Below are 19,722 nucleotides of genomic sequence, written 5' to 3' on the forward strand. Positions count from 1 at the left end.
CTAGCAACATCTTGGTACCCATTGAGGCACCTAGCAACATATTGGTACCCAAAGATTAATTTGATGCTAGAAGTGAAAACTGAACCAAAAAAGAAGAGAGGGAGGCCACTTGGATCCAATAGAACAAGAACCCTCCCAAATCGAAAAGAGTTGCTAAAGCACATGTGATCTACCTTGCTTATCTTACTAAGCCTCCTAGCCCTAGTGAGAAGGGCAAAGAGAAAATTTAAGTTTATTTTATTGATTGTGACTTAAGCTATTTACTATGTTTTTTCATAGTTTATAGGCTCGTTTTAGATAAGTGAGCACTGAATGCAATAGTGAGTAGTGCTAGCATGCCACTATTCTTACTTGCCCGTTATGTTGGCAATAGAAAATCTATAGTCGTGTCATTCTGGCTTTAGCTAAATGAAATTTATTTTTATTGATTGAAAAAGAAAGAAAGATGGTTTGCACAATTTTAAACTAAATTAAAAGAGAGAGCACTCATTATTCAAAAAAAAAAAAAAAAAAAAAAGAGAGAGAGAGAGAGAGAGAGAGAGAGAGAGAGAGAGAGAGAGAGCACTCAAAGATAATCCAAATATGATTCCCAAAAAAAAAAAAAAAAGATAATCCAAATATGTGCAATAAATTGCTTTAAGAATTCCAAAATGCTAAGCATCATGATAGGGGTAGTGGGTTGATGAGTAGTGGCCTAGTGGTAAGCATCATTCTGATAAATTGCCGGTGTGAGCAATCTTATCATCTTATGTATGTCAAACATAATAACTTCATCGCTTTAAAGTTTAATTATGCCTTCGGTTCCAATTTCTATATTTACAAGACTTGAAGAAAAAATTTATCACATCTGGTTTGGATATGACAATCAGATACAGCTTTATTTAAGAACACAGACCAAAGTGTTGCCCTCTGTACTTCTGTAGTGTACTATTGCCATCTCGACTGATTTCTTTGACTCTCACTCTTTTTGTTGAATGGAATCTTTAGTGGGAAACTACCAGCTAAATAACTTGGTAATAAAATAAAGCACTCGAAGTCTCCAACTAGAGTGCCAAGATAGACCTTGCTTTTGGCCACATCCTTTCTCTCGAAGTATGAACCAGATTTGTCAACAACTTGCAAGTAAAAGTTGTAAAGTATCAAGTATACAAAGCCCAGTTTTATGAACAACTTGCAATATAATTCCGCCCCTAGTTGTTCTTAATGAACGACTGCAAGGTCTTCTCAAGTAAACGAAGAAACAATAATGGAGGAAATGTAAGCTGCATATAAATATAGCTCTCACCCACTTTCTCTTCCATACAAGGTATATGCTTTATATCAAAATTATCAAAATATCAATTATGGGGCTATCACTGAGCTTGTGGAATAGTCGCATGCTTTCGAAACGAGTAGTTCTCTTCATGTTTCATTTCTTGGTTATTGCCAACTCTTTACACTCTCTGCAGCAGCCATCATCTTCCTGCCATGATGAGGAGAGCGTCGCCTTGCTCCAGTTTAAGCAAAGCTTTGTCATCGACGAATTTGCTTCTGTTGATGAGGGTGCTTATCCAAAGGTTTTGTCATGGAAATCAGCTGCTGCTAAAGGATGCTGCTCATGGGACGGGGTCGAGTGTGATGAGAAGACAGGTCATGTTATTGGACTTGATCTTAGTAGTAGCTGTCTCTCCGGCTCTATCAGCTCCAACAACACCCTCTTCCGTCTTGTTCATCTTCAGAGGCTGAACCTTGCGGACAATAACTTCAATCAATCTCAAATTCCTACTACCATCAGGAATTTCCGAATGCTCAGTTATCTTAACCTCTCTGCCTCTTCCTTTTCTGGTCAAATCCCATCTGAAATTTCTCACTTGTCCAAGTTGTCGTCCCTTGATCTATCCTCCAATAGTGACAGTACCGGTGAAAGATCACTGAAGCTAAACCAGTCCAATCTAAAGAGGCTAGTTCAAAACTTGACGAGTCTAGAAAAGCTTCATCTCAGCTCCGTCGTCATTTCTGCACCAATACCCAATTCCATGGCAAATTTATCATTTTTGACATCTCTCCTCCTAGAGTATTGCGAGCTGCTAGGCGAATTCCCAGTAAGTATTTTAAAATTACAGAGTTTAAAATTTCTTAATGTAGAATCCAATCCAGATCTCACAGGTTTTTTGCCGGCATTTGAACAAACTAGTCCTCTCATGTCACTGAGAGTTTCCAGAACAAGGTTTTCAGGAGACCTCCCTTTTTCTATTGAAAAGCTTGATTCACTGAATGAGTTAGTTGCTAGTCGATGCAATTTTTCAGGGTTGCTTCCATCTTCACTCGGTAATCTTAGGTGGCTGGTTTATTTAGACCTTTCAAATAACACACTTACTGGCTCAATCCCTGCTTCCTTGGCAACCCTTACCCAACTGTCACATCTGTCACTTGATACTAATCATTTCAGTGGTTACATCCCGTCTTCTCTTGGAAATCTAACCCAGCTCACAACACTTACGCTTGCATCAAATCAGTTAACTGGTCCAATCCCATCTTCTCTAGGAAACCTCACCCAGCTCACTGAGTTAGACCTTTCTGGTAATGATTTCGGTGGTTACATCCCGTCTTCCATCGGAAATCTCAACCAGCTGGTAAGACTTTCGCTTTCTATGAATCAATTAACTGGGCCAATCCCCTCTTCAGTAGGAAATCTTAGCAAACTAATTGAGTTGGATCTTTTTTCAAATAATTTGCATAGTTCCATTCCTGAGTCCTTATCCAATCTCACGAATCTCGTGACACTTTATCTAGATAGTAATAGTCTGAGCGGCAAAGTGAATTTCCACATGTTTCTGAAGCTGCAAAATCTCCTCATACTGTATTTATCTGGAAATAAATTGGAATTATTGCTCGAAGAGACAAGATTTATGAATGCAACAACAACTTTTCCAAAGTTTATAACTCTGGGATTGGGTTCTTGCAACATAACAGAGTTCCCAAGTTTCCTAAGATATCAAGAAACTTTGCGATGGCTGGATCTTGCTGAGAATGGAATGCATGGCCAAGTACCGAGATGGATGTGGAATGTAAGCAAAGAAAGTTTGACAGTCATGAACATTTCTCATAACTTCCTTTCTGGCTTTGACCATCCTCCAGTTGTTCTTTCGTGGAGCGGCCTACAACTCTTGGATCTTTCATCCAACATGATTCAGGGATCACTACTGATACCTTCACCATCCATCGAGTACTATGTAATTTCAAACAACGGGCTAAGTGGACAAGTTTCACCTTTGATATGCAATCTGACTTCTCTGAAGTATCTTGATTTGTCAAATAACAAGTTGAGTGGCATGCTGCCGCAGTGTCTTGGGAATTTCAGTGATAACTTGCGAGTTTTACATCTCAGAAACAACTCTTTTGAAGGCCACCTCCCGCAAGCATACACAAGCAATCTGACGATGATTGATGTTAGTAATAACAAACTGCAGGGAATATTACCAAGGTCTTTGGTGAATTGTGTGATGCTTGAGTTTCTTGTTATATCAAACAATGAATTCAATGATGTTTTCCCTCTTTGGTTGGGGACTCTCCCAGAATTGAGACTCTTGGCAATGCACCATAATGGGTTCCATGGGGTGATAAGGAAACCTGAAAAGAATCTAGATCATTTCCTTCAGTTGCACATTCTTGATCTATCTTTCAACAATTTCTCAGGCAACTTCCCCTTTGAATACATCTTCTCTGGAAATGCAATCAAAGGTATCACTTCGAATGAGTTCACATACATGAAGACTACCTCAGATGTTGTTTATGATCCTTCATATCGTGGCGGGTATATCTCCTTCACAATGACAAGTAAAGGTGTGGATAGATTCTATCCCAAGATTCGAGAGGACTTTGCAGCCATTGACATCTCAAGCAACAGATTTGAAGGGAAGGTTCCTGAATTCATTGGGAATCTCACGGGGCTTCGTTCGCTCAATATGTCCCATAACATTCTCACTGGTTTGATCCCCTCATCCTTGGGAAAATTAAAGTTGCTTGAATCATTGGACCTTTCACAGAACAAACTCTCAGGGGAGATCCCTCGACAACTGACACAGATTTCATTCCTTGCAAAATTCAATGTCTCTCACAACAATCTCAGTGGTCCTATTCCTCGTGGAACCCAGTTTGCTACATTTGACAGTACTTCATATGAAGGAAACCTGGAGTTGTGTGGAGATCCGTTGCCAAAGAAATGTGGCAATGAAGCTCCTCATCAATTGCCACCTGCAACAGAAGAAGAAAATGGTTCTGATTCTGGAAATGAATTGGATTGGAAATTTGTTCTTGCAGGATCTGTGAGTGGGTTGCTAGTTGGAGTGGTTCTTGCAGATGTCCTCATCACAAGGAAGCGCGAGTGTTTTCTTAAGATTGTGGGGATACTAATCAGACTATTGAAAAGGAAAAGTGGGAATAGGACTCGGAGATATTGAGCTAGTTTGTTTGGCTATGCAACTACTCTTCCTTTCTGTCGTTCCTATATGTATTGTGTGTTTCTTCATTTTTTAGTGAAGTAGAGAAAAAATGCATGTTACTTTTATAACTAAATATGATTGCAAAGCATATCAGTGCCTATATCTAGTGTCTTTTGCTTTTATTTTTAGTTTTTACCCAAGGGATTTTTTCTCCTATATTATTTAACAAATGGGTTCATATATATTCTACATTTTAGAAACAGCATCATGTTGCTCAATTAAAAAATTTTGATTAAATGAAAAATAATAATAAATCATAACACAGTGAGAGAACAAACCCAAAACAAAGCCCTGATTACTAGCTAGGCAAACTGGGGAAGAAAAAAAAAATGGAGTAACCTCTTCCCATGATATCATTCCCATTTTTTGTGTGTCAGGAAAATGTGCCAAATAGTCTCAATGCTTCTATATCACATTCGAAGAAATAAGATGCTTCTCAAGCATAGCACTAAGCCAGCAAAGACTGATTTATCATCAAGTATCAATTCACCACTAGTCCAAGTCACCAAACCCTTTCTCGAGCCAAGCTCATACCATCCACTGCACCCCAGTGTTCCTCCGCCACATTATCGATACACTCCATACTCTAAACCCCTCATATATCTCCTAAACTTTCACGCACACAAATAGCAGTAGTCCGCCACACTACTTGTTTCAGTCATTTCATCGAACACTTTAACTGCACAACCTTTATCCCTATAATTTATTGATCATAGGATGGTCGAAAACTCAAAAATCGAAACGAACAAAATGTCGAAACACCAAATAAATATCCTGTCCTTCCCAGCCGCCACATCCAAAGTTCTAAACCACACGACTCTTGGCCCGAAGCTGAGACTACGACTTCAAACTTCAAACTTCAAAGTTGAAAACCACAGGAATATTAAAACAGGGGCACATGCTGGACAGGGCTTACGTTAAAAACGGTGTCCGTTTATGCTAACAACCTAAGGGACAAAGATGGTATTACTGAGATTAACCGTCACCGGTAGTTCACCACCTTCAAATTTCAATAGCTGTTATTAAAACACTTAAACAAGAGGCGACCTTTGGCACCACCCAAAAGTCCATACTCGGCCAAAATGAACCTCTCCCGTCTCCTAGGGTCCTCTCGCCCCTCACCGCTGCGCCCAGAATCTTCCCCTACAAAAATGGCCACACTCTTCTCTCTTTCTTCTTATCACCATCAACCACTGGGTTCAATATTTCTAACATTCAATCAGCTATGTCATCATTTGGGTTTCTCTCTACTCCTCCTCTGTCCTCCTCTGCTCCCACGAGGCAGCTCGCCGCAGCCACCACCCCGGCTGTGGCACCGGTTGTCACGCCGGACGTGGCTGCGGAGAGGCTGGAGCCGAGGGTGGAGGAGAGAGAAGGGTATTGGGTGTTGAAGGAGAAGTTTAGAGGAGGGATTAATGTTCAGGAGAAGGTCAAGATTCAGAGGGAGCCTATGAAGCTTTTCATGGAAGGTGGGATTGAAGAGCTTGCAAAGTTGCCTTTTGAGGAGCTTGACAAAGTTAAGGATACTAAGGATGATATTGATGTCAGGCTCAAGTGGCTTGGTCTCTTCCACAGAAGAAAGCATCACTGTAAGTTCTATCTGATGGTATATATATTTTGCTTTGCCGATAATCTGATTAATGTCTTATGATTTGATTGCCTGCTCTCATATGTTCTCGATAAAAATTGGCTTAAATAATGGTGGTGAACTGGTGATGGTGATCAGATGGTAGATTTATGATGAGGCTGAAGCTACCAAATGGGGTCACAACAAGTGCACAGACAAAATATCTAGCGAGCGTGATACGAAAATATGGCAAGGATGGTTGTGCAGATGTGACAACCAGGCAAAATTGGCAAATCCGAGGAGTTGTGCTGGCAGATGTGCCCGAAATTTTGAAGGGTCTTGCTGAAGTAGGCTTGACTAGTTTGCAGAGTGGGATGGACAATGTGAGAAACCCAGTTGGGAATCCTCTTGCAGGCATTGACCCACTTGAAATTGTTGATACAAGACCTTACACGAACTTGTTATCCCAATACATTACTGGCAATTCACTTGGCAATCCAACTGTAACAAACTTGTAAGTAATCTAATTCCCTCATAGGAAACACTACCCTGTTTGGTTATAACTGAGCTTTAATTTCATACAAGTGTATTATTTAGGATGCTTCCAGTTTAGATCTGATATCACTTTAGTCCATGTAGTTTCAATTTAGCAATCACATCCCTTAGTTTATTATATGTAGCACTAAGATCGAAAACCACATTCAATTGCAAAATATGATTTGGGATCCAAATGCAATTGATAAATTACTGCAAAGATGTTAGTTGGTTGCTTTGGTTATTAAGTTTATCTTTCATCTGAGCAGGCCAAGGAAGTGGAATGTGTGTGTGATAGGATCTCATGATCTTTATGAGCATCCCCACATCAACGATCTTGCATACATGCCTGCAACAAAGGATGGAAAATTTGGATTCAATTTACTCGTGGGAGGCTTCTTCAGTCCCAAAAGATGTGCAGAGGCAGTTCCTCTTGATGCATGGGTCTCGACAGAAGATATGATCCCAGTTTGCAAAGCTATACTAGAGGCTTATAGAGACCTTGGCTTCAGAGGGAACAGACAAAAAACAAGAATGATGTGGTTGATTGATGAACTAGTAAGTAATACACAGGCCTGATTATATAATAAGATGCTTGTTATGCAAAGTGTGTAATCATTTAAGTTACTGTACTAATTAGCTACAACATTTCAACATCTCAACTCATGAAATACTTAAAAGTACATCAAAATGGTAATGGAATAGAAACTTTTGTTATTGTGTACTAATGTTGTTGCCTTACTTCAGGGCATAGAAGGATTCAGATCAGAGGTCGTTAAGAGAATGCCCTTTAAGGAATTGGAAAGAGCATCTTCTGAAGACTTGGTACAAAAGCAATGGGAAAGGAGAGACTATATAGGTGTCCATCCACAGAAACAAGAAGGTCTAAGCTTTGTGGGTCTTCACATTCCAGTAGGCAGGATCCAAGCAGATGACATGGATGAGCTAGCTCGTATTGCCGATGAGTATGGCACTGGGGAACTCCGTCTCACAGTGGAGCAAAACATAATAATCCCCAATGTTGAGAACACAAAACTTCAAGCATTGCTTCAAGAACCGCTTCTGAAAGATAAATTTTCACCTGAGCCTTCCATTCTCATGAAAGGACTAGTAGCTTGCACCGGTAACCAGTTTTGCGGACAAGCCATCATTGAGACAAAGCAACGGGCCTTGAAGGTGACTGAGGAGGTGGAGAGGCATGTGGCAGTGACCCGGCCGGTGAGGATGCATTGGACAGGGTGCCCCAATACCTGCGGGCAGGTGCAAGTGGCGGATATAGGTTTCATGGGGTGTATGGCAAGGGATGAGAATGGGAAGCCTTGTGAAGGGGTTGATGTTTTCTTGGGAGGGAGAATAGGAAGTGACTCCCATTTGGGAGATATTTATAAGAAGAGTGTCCCTTGTAAGGACTTGGTGCCCTTAGTTGTTGACATCCTGGTAAATCTCTTTGGGGCTGTCCCAAGGGAGAGGGAAGAAGGGGAAGAGTAATTCAAAGAGAATAAAACGAAGGGTTCAGTGCAAATTTTCATGGGTGTTTCATTGTTTGGCATGGTTGAAGCAAGGTAAAGAAGGATAAAAGAGGTGCTACTGAGCATAAGATATTTGACTTTTACACGTTTCATTTTGTGGACTGCTTTATAGGATGTGAGCTTACCCTGTTTCTACTGTTATTGTATACCAAAGTATACAATGAGCTGGGTTAGGTAAATAGTTAATTCATGTTTGCATTCAGTTTATTTTTGTTATCACTAATAAGATGCAATCTCTATTATATCCTGTACAAATCTTATTCCCAAATGCAACTGATCTTGCAACAAGTAGCTGGAACAGAGAGCCAGTCTGGTGACCCCAATGTGAGTTTGGTATTACTTTTCAATTATTGGTAAACTATGACAAAAAGCTAAGCCCACTCCCCTTCTCCTCGCATCAAGATCTTCCTCTAAGATACCAAAAAATTGATTATCTTTCACAAAAGTTATGGTTGTGAATTTGTGATCCAAACACTAAAACTGTGATGAAAGATATATTGAGGTTTGGGAAAGTCTTAACCACCTCTGAGCTTCATTGTTACAAGGAGATTGTGGGCTCTTTGACCAATTTGCTAGTTGTGCCTATATGGAGGGTGCCTTGACACCCTCATCCATTACTTAGCAGCTTGGCAATTGGAGATGGAGGTCCCTCTAATCCTCTGTGTCTAACACTAGAAGTATGGTTTTTTACTACTTGAATCTTAGTTCCTCTAGTTGTACACCAATTGAGGTCTGTAGGCGACTAGGTTACTGTTTCAAAGGGAGGTAGGTAGTGATGATTTGTTTTCTTTATTTTAGGCTCAATAATGGAGCGTATATTTTTAATAGTGAGATTCACATGTCTTTTGCTTGGTGGCTTGTGCCATTTATGATTTTGGTATAAAACAGCATCTGATGTACGTGTTTTCTGGTCATTTTTTGACTTTGTCAAGGGGAACCCAAAGGCTTCCTAGGACCAAGATAAACCCCTTCGGCGCATGTGAAATGCTCCAACTGTGCATTGCAGCACAGTGCCTCGCCACTTTGACAGCTTCGGGGTTCGAACCTAGGTTGGGGAGCACACCCAACTAGACAAGAACCACTAGGCCACTTGCAGTGGTTACGTGTTTTCTGGTCATGGATAACTAATGAAATTATCTATTCTTCAAAAAGTGCAAGTATAAAATGTTTGAAATACAGAGTAGAATTAATAACTTTGTGTTAGACCTACTTTTCGATCACATGTCCGTAAATCAACCATTAGATGTTTAAATATTTATGTGTAGATCATTTATGCAATTTTTTCAATCAAATCGAAAATCATTAATACATTCATTATCATGGCTTATCAGTTATAAACATGAACTGTTCATGTTTGATAGATTTGGTTCGTCCATTGATTTGATCTAATTCAATAGGATGGTTCTAGTTAGACCTCCCAATTTTCTATTTAGACCTCTCATAATTTTTGTAAGAATTTATTTCCCATTTTACCCTCTCTTAAGAAAAAGAAATGAAATCATCTATTAGAAGCATACCTGAGGTCGACTCCACAATTCCTGAACCTTTACTTTTGCTTCACCCATAAGTCCATACCATATTTTCAGCAGCCGTTGTTGGCAATGTATGAAAGTACCTAAACCTCTCTTTTCTGCAGCAAACTAACCAACGAAGCTTGCCCAATTATAAACAACGAGACCCAGTTGATATATAGCTCAATTAAAGAACTTCTACTCATTTAAGCGAGGGAACTAAGCTTTCCCAATTGAAAAAATAACCCAATTTAGTTTTTCTCCTTTGTAATTATACTTTTGCACAAGGATTAAGGAAGAACTACCACAATATACGTCATGGTGGTTTGGTATGAAGTATAGGTTTTTCTTTTGTTTTGTGCCTTTCACGTTGGCAAGCTTTCAATCTCAACTCAACCATCTTTGAGTGTTTTACTTCCATATAAACATCAACCCAGCCAATTACTTGAGTTGCTGTGCTTAGATTTGAGATCAAGCTTCAATATTGCTGGTTATGTATAGCTTGAACAAGAATTAATGAAGCTTGCTGATGAATCTCTTTGGCAGTAAATAAAAAAAAAGATTGACTTGCATTTGGGGAAAATTGACATGGTTGGGAGGTTCTGCGGTTCAGAGAGAGAAGACGAGAAGTGGTATAGAAGGGGTAAAATAGGATTTTGTTCAAGTAAAACCCTAATTTGTGTTTGGCCCAAACTCTAGGTTACTTGACCTAGTAGTAATAGGGTTTAATTAGAAGAATCTAGAGATTATCTTTCCTTGTATGATTCAGACTCTTGCATTGTAATCCTCTATATAAAGAGGCCCCTATTATCAATGAGAATACACAGCGATTTTCTCTCAATTTCTGATTCCCTAAAACACGTTATCAGCACGAAGCCCTAACCCTGAAACAAATAGCCAAACCCTGATTCAAGAAGCTAAAACCCCAAATTCGAATACAAAACCTTGAAGCCTTTTCTGCCTCCACCTCACACCTTAAAGCCCTCGACCCCAGGAGTCCAGAACCGGCGGCGCCACTCCAAGAACCGGCCGGAAACCTACCGAACCGGCCACCGGAAGCTCCATACAACCCGCAGCAAATATTTCACCGGTTCACCACCTTCCGGACCTCCAATTTCTATAAAATTTGGTCAAAAGAAGCTCATCCAATCAAAGATGCAGGAACCGGAAGAAACAACCCAAAAACCAGCATAGAAGAGATTGAACCGGCAGCTAAACCTTACAGCAGAAAAAACCGGCAGAAAAGAGAAGAAAAGAAGAAAAAAAAAAGGGGAGAAGAAGCTTGGCCTAGAAAGAAAGAAGAAGGAGCCCAGCCCAAAGAACAAAAGCCCAGAAGCCCACTGACCTGACCTGGCCCACTGACACACCTGACCTACCGCCACGTCATCTTCCACATCAGAAGAACAGTCAGCCGCCACGTCACCATCCGGGGGACCCCACTGTCACGTCAGCATCCGCCATGTCAGCACTGCCACATCAGCATCTGGGGGACCCACTGCCACATCATCATTAGACCCCATTGCCACGTCAGCTCCTGGTCAACGCCGGCCAGTTTTCCGGCCAACTTTCCAGGCATTTTTTCCTACCACTTTTTCCGGTCAAATTTTCCGGCGACCTATTTCGAGGTATTTTTTTACTAAAAGTTCCCGTTTTTGAAGTTTTTATTTCTTTTCTCTTCCTTTTCTCAGGGACTTGCAAACTCTCTTCTTCTACCCCCCTTTCTTTATTATAGGGGAGACCAAATTAAGCCGAACTGTGGAGGTTCGTGCTCACTCCAAGCTTGGAGCTTGTAGAGTCCTCCAAACTTAGAGTTTGTTGAGATAAAACGATCGATCACAAACCTCATTGTTTCGATCTAATCCAACCCCTCTTGGAATTGAATTTCTTAGAAACGACTACGCTCGAAAATTCCTAATTTCTTGGAAGCGTCTACGCTCAGAAATTTTTATTGTTTTCGTGGTAGCTTTTTCGCTCCGAAACTAAACCTTTTTCTTGTTCTCTTTCAGGATGAGTAACATGAACAAATTGGACTTTGCTCCATTGGGAACAACTGGCTCTAGATATCACAGGTGGGTTCATGATCTCCGCCAGCATCTCAAGGCCGATGGAATCCTGGATATGATTCTCGAGCCTAGCCAGGACGTGTTAACTGTTGAGCAAGCTCAAGCTTTGGAAGCAAATAGAGCAGCCTTAGAGGCAAATAAGGCGAAAGCCGTTATCCTAATGACTCGTCATATGGATGATTCGCTCCAGTACGAGTGTATGAATGAAGAAGATCCCAGAAGGCTGTGGGTCTCACTCGAAGAAAGATTTGGCAACGTCCGTGACTCCCTGCTTCCTGACCTAGAAGTGAGATGGCATAGCCTACGCTTCTGTGATTTCAAGTCAGTTCTTGACTACAACTCGGAAGCACTTCGCATTAAATCCTTAATGGAATTTTGTGGTAAAGAGATCACACATGCGATGTTGATTGAGAAAACTCTCTCTACCTTCCCTGTCTCTGCATTGATGGTTGCTAAGAACTATTGAATCGATGTTACTGCAGGACGGATCACAAGGTTTTATGAGCTCATTAGAGCTATGAATGTCGCTAAAAAGCATGACAACATCTTTGTGAAGAACTATAATTCGAAATCCATGGAAATAGAGCATATTCCGGAATCCAATTATAGTCGCGCCCCTAAGAGAAGGCGCCAAGAGCGAAACCCTAATCTTAGGGATATTTCTGGACGTTCTGGTCCATATAATCGCTCTACTTGGGAAGGTAACCGCCAAAATAGGCGAACACGGAACCGAAGAGGTAAACGTGGAAAGAGAGAGGGAGGCAACGCCTCTGGCCATATTGGTGGCACCACCAACACTAAGAGCCATCTAAATGACGCTTTCAAAGCGCCTCAATCAATGGAGTCTGAGCAAAGAGATGTATGTTCTCAATGTGGAGTATCCAGTCATTGGGCACACATTTGTAGAGCTCGTGAAGAAATTGTCACCTCCTACAAAGCATATTGTGAAGCAAGAGAAGCTCACTATGTGGAACAAGAAGATCAAGAAGTTGATCTAGAGTGAAGGGTTGAAGACTACAAATCTGGCTGGGATCAATAGATCGCCAATTCTGTTTAAGTCTTTATTTTTCCAAGAGATGTAATAGGCAATTGTCATATACTTTGTAGTAAATGTCATTGGTTTAGTTTTTCTTCACATAGGCTCATCCAAAATGAGTGTGATGTCTAGGAAGGTTTTGAGATAAGTGGTACTTAAGCGAGCTTTGCTCCACCGACATCTCTCTATTCACCTGGTCATATTTATTTTGGAGTTACCGAAAGAAGTCAAATGACTACCTTTGTTTTGCATTAGCGAGCATTTGGATTAGATTCTTCTAATGGTTAAGAGACAATGATGTATTCTGTTGGCTTATGAATAAAATTTAGTGTTCTTTTCATTATGACTCAATTTTGATTCTGAGCATATTACTTTGCGACTACGATGGCTGGGTCATTAGTATTAATTCAAGGACATGGAATAGCCCAAGTTCCCCTTGCCAAAAGGCACCTTGATTACTGTCGCAAAAACTCTCTACGCTCCTAGGGCCAATCGCACCTATGAATAGCCAACGGATTTCATGCGAAAACGCATGTAGAGAACGGCAATGAGTTCCTTTGCAATACCTCTAATGATTGCGAACAAAGGCACATCTTAGAGAAGTTTATGTGTCTCTCTAGTAGACTCTATGTCACTATTCGAGCTATTAAATCCAATAAAGTTATGAGAGAAGATCTCTTGGATTTAGACACATATTGGCTTTGTCACGACAGGATAGGTCATCCTGGTCATGATATGATGATCCGTCTACTAAAGACTTCACATGGACATCTTTTCTCTCGAGCGAAATGAAGCATGAATCAAAAGTTGATTCATGAACTAAGTGTGACCCACGCTGCTGCCTAGGGCACCGCCTTCGTCCAGCACCAGCCTAGGGCTGGCGTAGTCCCTATGCATGACGCCATGGATGGCGTCCATCATGGTGATGGCACCCCTGGTGATGCTGTAATCACCAACTTGCTTCAAAATAGCCTTTCAGACGCTCAGGCCCAACTTAAATCCTCATTGGTTACTTCTAAAGCCTCTCGCTCATTTTACAAAGCTCGTTCCTTAGGGAAATTAGGACTGAGACTGTCCTATGCAAAGGATATAAAAATACTCGTTCTGTTCTTACATAGAATCCGTGGGGATTTTGTGGACTAGTTCAACCAACTTGCAGACGTTTAAATATCTCATGATGTTGGTTGACACGCAAACACGCTGGTCACGTGTTGTGCCATTGTCCACTTGTAATGCTGCTTATGCTACACTCCTAGCACATATCATACAACAACGGGCTCACTCTCCGGATCATCCTATTTCGTCAATTGGACTTGACGATGCTAGAGAGTTTACATCGAAGACTTTCGATGGATATTGCAATGGGACTGATGTTGGACATCATATTCTCATGAACACACCCAAATGGTCTCGCGGAAACGACTACGATGGTAGTCCGGACATTGGTAATGAGCACAAATTTCCTTATATCCGCTTAGGGTGATGCAATATCGCATGCAGCTATGCTAATTCGTCTACGACCCACTGCCACTCAATCTACCTCTGTGTTACAGCTAGTGACTGGGTACAAGAATCGTACTTACGCATATTTGAGTGTGCCATTTTTGTGCCAATTGCGCCGCCACAGCGCTCTATAATGCGTCCTTACAGACGAATGGGCAACTCAGTTGGATTTGAGACTCCAACAATCGTCCACCACTTAATGCCCTTGCATGGCGATCTCCTTACCGCTAGATTTGCGGATGTCACTTTGATGAGACAGTCTTCCCGTCGTTAGGGGGAGATAAGAACACAGATGTTCAGCAGGAACGACAAGGATTATCGTGGCCTGTCCCCACTATGTCTCATCTCGATCCTACTAAAGTGACGAGATCACACATCTGCTGCAAATATGCCTTCAATGAAGTACGTCCCTACACGAGGACGTAGCGCCACCCTACACGGAGGTAGGTATGGCATCAATGCCAAAGAGAGTGGCACTCTGGCATTACAGGCCATGGCCCCAGCTAGGATGCGTGGGAGGCCCATGGGTTCGAAGGATGCTTTGGCACAACCTAATCCTTGGATCATCGACACTCAAAATCCGTCTCATGAGAATCTTCCGGGTTATGGTTATCGTTGGGGGACGCCTCAACGTCAGAACCTACCTCAACGTCAGAACCTATTCTTGAGAATATAGAGCTCTTTGAAAATTACACTAGTGTACATGAGACGTGGGATAGAAACTCCATCATAATTAATGATTTCGTTGCGCATGAGTTTGTTGAGTCAGATGATATCGAACCACGCTCCGTTGATGAATGCCAACGTAGAGAGATTTGGCCTAAATGGAAAGATGCGATCCAGGTTAAGTTGGATTCTCTAACGAAGAGGAAGGTTTTTGAGCTAGTGATGCCAACACCTCCTAACATAAAACCTATTGACTAATAGGTCTTCGTTAGAAAGCGTGATGAGAAAAAAGAGATGGTAATCTCGCCTTATGGTGCAAGGCTTCTCACAAAACGCCCTGGAATGACTACGATGAGATATATTCTCTCGTAATGGATGTCATTGCACTCCACTACCCTGTCAGTTTGGTAGTTTCCAAATAACTGATCATGCAGCTTACGAATGTGGTCACTACGTATCTCTATGTGGATCTAGATACGGAATATACATGAAGGTTCATGGTGAACTTCATTTACCCAAGTCAATTGGCTCTAGACCACGGAGCGCGTTTGCAATAAGATTGAAACGCTCACTAAAGTGACTACTTGATTGGGAAGGGATATGCCCGCGCATTTCCATAACAAGTTTCAGATTCTATCGCGGTTCATGTTGGACATGATCTTCATTAGAAGCCCTTAAAGAGTTAAGGGAAACCGCTGAACACTTGAAATCTGAGTTTGAGATGAAGAATTTTGGGAGAACACAATTATGTCTCGGTTTGGAACTTGAGCATCCTGTTGATAGATGCTTAGGTATTTTGACAAAATCAAGCCTTCAAGCACCCCCATGATCGTCCGTAGTCTTGATCCTGAAAAGGATTTTCTTCGTTCAAAGGATGATGACGAAGATGTGCTAGAGGCAAGAGTGCCTTACTTGAGTACAATATGCGCATTATTGTACTTAGCTCAATGCACAAGACTGGACATCTCATTTGCCATGAACTTGTTAGCTAAGGTATAGCTCTGCGCTAACGCGACGCCATTGGATTGGTGTAAAAGATATCTTTCGATACTAGATGTACGACTGATATGGCCATGCTTTATCCTTACAGAGAGACGATGGATTCGGACCCATCATACACCAGGAACGCCGCCACTCTGGCCTGCGTCCATTATCCCCATCCCAAAACAACATGTGTTTTGGAAGGTTTTGCTGATGTTGGGTATCTCTCTAACCCACACAAAAGTCTTCCCAAACTGGTTATGTGTTCACCATGGGTAAAGACTATGATATCTTGGAGGTCTACAGAACAGACCCTAGTCGCTATATCTTCGAACAATGCAAAGATCATTGCCCTTCACGAAGTGGTTCGTGAATGTATATGGATTGGATCCATAAATTACGCATGTTCGAAAAGTTGTGGTTTGAAGTTTACCATAGATGAGCCTACACAAATGAAGCAAGGCTACATCAAAAGCGACAACACCAAGGACAATCAGCAACAACAGAAGCTCCTCAAGATCAAAGTGAACCAGATTCGATCTGAGGACAATGTGACAGACTTGTTTACTAAGTCATTGCCTAAATCCACGTTCGAGAAATATGTGGCAAGAATTGGCTTGCGGAAATTATATGAACTCCCATGATCGTAGTCATCAGGGGGAGACGCAGACATTAGGGGGAGATGTCTACATGTTCGTCTCGAAGCGTAAATGGTGTGTTGTGCTCTTTTTCCCTTTCGATCGAGGTTATTTTTGTCCCACTAGGTTTTTGTTACTCGGCAAGGTTTTTAGCGAGGCAACGAGAGAAGCACCGCGTTTGGGCAACACAAAGGGGAGTGTTCAAGTAAAACCCTAATTTGTATTTGGCTCAAACTCTAGGTTACTTGACCTAGTGGTAATATGGTTTAATTAGAAGAATCTAGAGATTATCTTTCCTTGTATGATTCAGACTCTATGCATTGTAATCCTCTATATAAAGAGGCTCCTATTATCAATGAGAATACACAGCGATTTTCTCTCAATTTCTAATTCCCTAAAACAGATTTAAAATTTTACAAAAATTAGAGGAGGTCTAAATAGTAAATTGGGAGGTCTAATTAGAATTACCCAATTCAATATTTTAACGATTAGCAATTTGGAAGAAAATTTGCTTAAGTAATCTACTTTTTTTTTTTTTTAAATTTAAGTAATCTATTTATGCATACATAAACATGTAATAAGTTGATTTGCCGTAATATAATTAAAAAATTGGTCTTCCAAACTGTTGATTAAAACGTCATCAAATCCGACCTCTGCCAATACGGTCGGCATTTCACCACCTCCTCCGAAAACACTCAAAAAAATATGAGCAGACGGATCAAAACCCTAATGAGCACAGAGAATGATCGGAACCGCCAAACCGCCGCAACCAGCAACGCCACCGCAATTCCTTACTTACCTGACAACGTCATCGAAAAAATCCTGTCCTTCCTTCCGATCAATCTAGCGGCCCAGGCGAACACCGTCTCGAAGCAATGGGCAGCCCTGTGGCCTTCGTTCCCTGTAATCGATCTCGACGAGGCCGATCCGATCAATTGCGAACTCTATATCGAACCTGGACGTTTCCTTAGCTTCTTGCACCATTCTCTCAGACGATGCGGGGATCAGAGGCGCTTGGACAAGTTGAGGATTCGAGCCAACCTTCGATACGCCTACGTGTTGGTAACAGAGTGGATTGATTTTGCAATTGATAGGTGTGTTGAAGAGTTAGATCTTTTCAAAATTTGGATGAGAATAGTGACTACCTGATAGCTCATGCCGTTTTAACTTTGAAATCTTTAACCAGTTTGAATTTGGAGAATGTGAGAGTTTATGCAAGTTCTGGGCTTAACGGTCCAGTTTGCCTACCCTTATTGAAAACTATGTCCCTTACAGAGGTAGAATTTTTCGACGATGAGGAGGACTGGGCCATTTGCGCTGTCCCCAGCTTAATTTCGGGGTGTCCTAGCATGGAGCAATTGTCAATTAAGAAATGTAAGCTTGGCTACTCTACCATGGAGCTTGAAATTTCAAGTTACAGTCTCAAATCCTTGGAAATTATGCATTGCCATTGTATGAATTTGTCAGTTTCCGCCAAGAATCTCGAGTCTTTTACATTCTATTCGGATTGTACCTGTCCTAACCATAACACTATGTACTTGTGGGACTGTAATAACTTGAAACATGTGGACATCTCTTGTTTGGTGTTGAAACAGCTTCTACTGCATACATGCCTAGAAACTATGGAGAACTCGTTTCACACTCCAAATCTAGAGTCGTTTGAATTTAGTGGATATCTGAAGACCAAGGTCCATTTTGTGGATGCTCCATCAAAGTTATTAAAAGCTACAATCAGAGTTTGGGAGGCTTCCTGGCACATTGAATTTTATTCTGCTATGAGAGATTTTCTTGAAAGTTTCAATTGCTCCAAGAAAGTGAAGCTACATATTGAGGATGCTGAGGTAATATATGTAATCTCTTTTTCAATTCTTTTGTTGCTGCTTATAGTTCGTAGTCTCTTACTTCTAACACTGCACATAGTTGTTCCAAAAGTTAGATTACACAAGAGTAACTTTTAATTTTTACCCAATTGCTTGAATTCCTTATCCTTCGAAACTTTATGAATCTAGACTAGCTTACTCAAAGTGGAAGCATTTTTGGTTGGTTAGCTTAGCCTTAGCCGGTTAAGTTAGTAAAGAAACCGGAGCATAGGAAGGAATTTGATTTTGAAAAGATGTTCTGATTTGATTCTGTTGGTGTTTGAAATTCTGCGAAAGCTTGGGAGGATCCCAGAACCTTCAAATTACCATATCTGACCCAAGACAGAACATGTATGCTGCCATAGGACTCAGATCAGTTAAAATGTTGCTTTTTGTTGGTTAATGTGAGCATTTATAAATTGGATTCTCTTAAGACGAAGTTATAATTGAAGAGTGCAATGTGCAATTACATATTTCTTGTGATTTCCATCTTTAATAGTTTGTTGTCAATGGCTTGTAGGGTGTCATAATACCAGAACATCGGAGAATGGAATGGTACCCCCCATTACCTAGTATTAAGCAGCTGCAGCTATACTTTTATGCTCCATTGGATGGCAGAGAATATTGTTTGAGACCTTCGTTGATTTGGATGGCACCATCTGCTGAGATTCTACCATTTCTACATAATAATGATGATGATACTGAGTATGATGATGATGACGATGATGATGAGTATGATGATGATGACGATGATGATGATGATGATGACCACAACGAAGACTAGATAGTATAGCAAATGTTTTTGGGGATAAGGGGACTGTGAGAGAGTGGTGATTTCCTCATTCAGAAACTTGGACAAAGGTAGATATGGATATTCTATCAGTAGAGTTATTTACGGAAAGTGATCACTTGACGCTATACTCTGTGCTCATGAAGATTGCTCTAGTTCCTTTAAAAAAAAAAAAAAAAAAAAAGATTAAATTAAATTAAGATTGTTGCAGTGCTCTTACATACTTCTGTTATCTTATTCAGTGTAATAAACAAGTTTTTATACTCCAGCATTCACATGCCCGAAGTTAATTAATTAACTGCCACCTTAGTCTTGAGTCTTGACTGTTGACAATGAAATGTACTGCTTCAGTGAGAGTCCCTCCTCTGCATGTCTTAAAACTTTTTGAGATTAACTCTGGGATGCCTTTCCATTTTGTATTTGCCATTAAGCTCATGTTTTGTTTACTTCCCAGGGCGGTTGAAAGTTCAAGTTCCAGTGTTTAACTCTTGTACTTCATCGATTGGAAAGCTCAGCAAATCGAAATTTCATGCTTTGAATCTCAGTCTTTTTGAATTCCTGTCA

The 19,722-nt window shown here is 40.9% G+C and overlaps 3 protein-coding genes across 5 annotated transcripts; all 3 read left to right on the forward strand.

Annotated features, from left to right (window-relative positions):
• Window positions 1–1,057: 1,057 nt before the first annotated feature.
• Window positions 1,058–4,581, forward strand: LOC133741221 (receptor-like protein 6). The gene has a single exon (XM_062169155.1). The coding sequence runs from the start codon at window positions 1,311–1,313 to the stop codon at window positions 4,437–4,439; it is 3,129 nt and encodes a 1,042-aa protein (XP_062025139.1). The 5' UTR covers window positions 1,058–1,310; the 3' UTR covers window positions 4,440–4,581.
• A 961-nt stretch (window positions 4,582–5,542) lies between these two features.
• LOC133738230 (ferredoxin--nitrite reductase, chloroplastic) lies at window positions 5,543–8,353 on the forward strand. Its single transcript, XM_062165694.1, has 4 exons — window positions 5,543–6,070; window positions 6,208–6,562; window positions 6,852–7,140; window positions 7,330–8,353. The coding sequence occupies exons 1-4, from the start codon at window positions 5,707–5,709 to the stop codon at window positions 8,068–8,070; spliced, it is 1,749 nt and encodes a 582-aa protein (XP_062021678.1). The 5' UTR covers window positions 5,543–5,706; the 3' UTR covers window positions 8,071–8,353.
• An 8,802-nt stretch (window positions 8,354–17,155) lies between these two features.
• On the forward strand, window positions 17,156–19,474 carry LOC133740924 (uncharacterized). Of its 3 annotated transcripts, XM_062168857.1 has the most exons (4): window positions 17,156–17,603; window positions 17,785–17,883; window positions 18,105–18,350; window positions 18,889–19,474. In XM_062168857.1, exons 3-4 carry the CDS (start codon window positions 18,132–18,134, stop codon window positions 19,150–19,152), a joined length of 483 nt encoding a protein of 160 aa, XP_062024841.1. In that variant the 5' UTR covers window positions 17,156–17,603; window positions 17,785–17,883; window positions 18,105–18,131; the 3' UTR covers window positions 19,153–19,474. The 3 variants fall into 3 exon arrangements, with proteins under 3 accessions (XP_062024841.1, XP_062024840.1, XP_062024839.1); XM_062168856.1 differs by having other exon boundaries at window positions 17,785–18,350; XM_062168855.1 differs by having other exon boundaries at window positions 17,156–18,350.
• The last annotated feature ends 248 nt before the right edge of the window (window positions 19,475–19,722 follow it).

Source organism: Rosa rugosa, chromosome 3, assembly GCF_958449725.1.
Source record: "Rosa rugosa chromosome 3, drRosRugo1.1, whole genome shotgun sequence".
NCBI lineage: Eukaryota > Viridiplantae > Streptophyta > Magnoliopsida > Rosales > Rosaceae > Rosa > Rosa rugosa.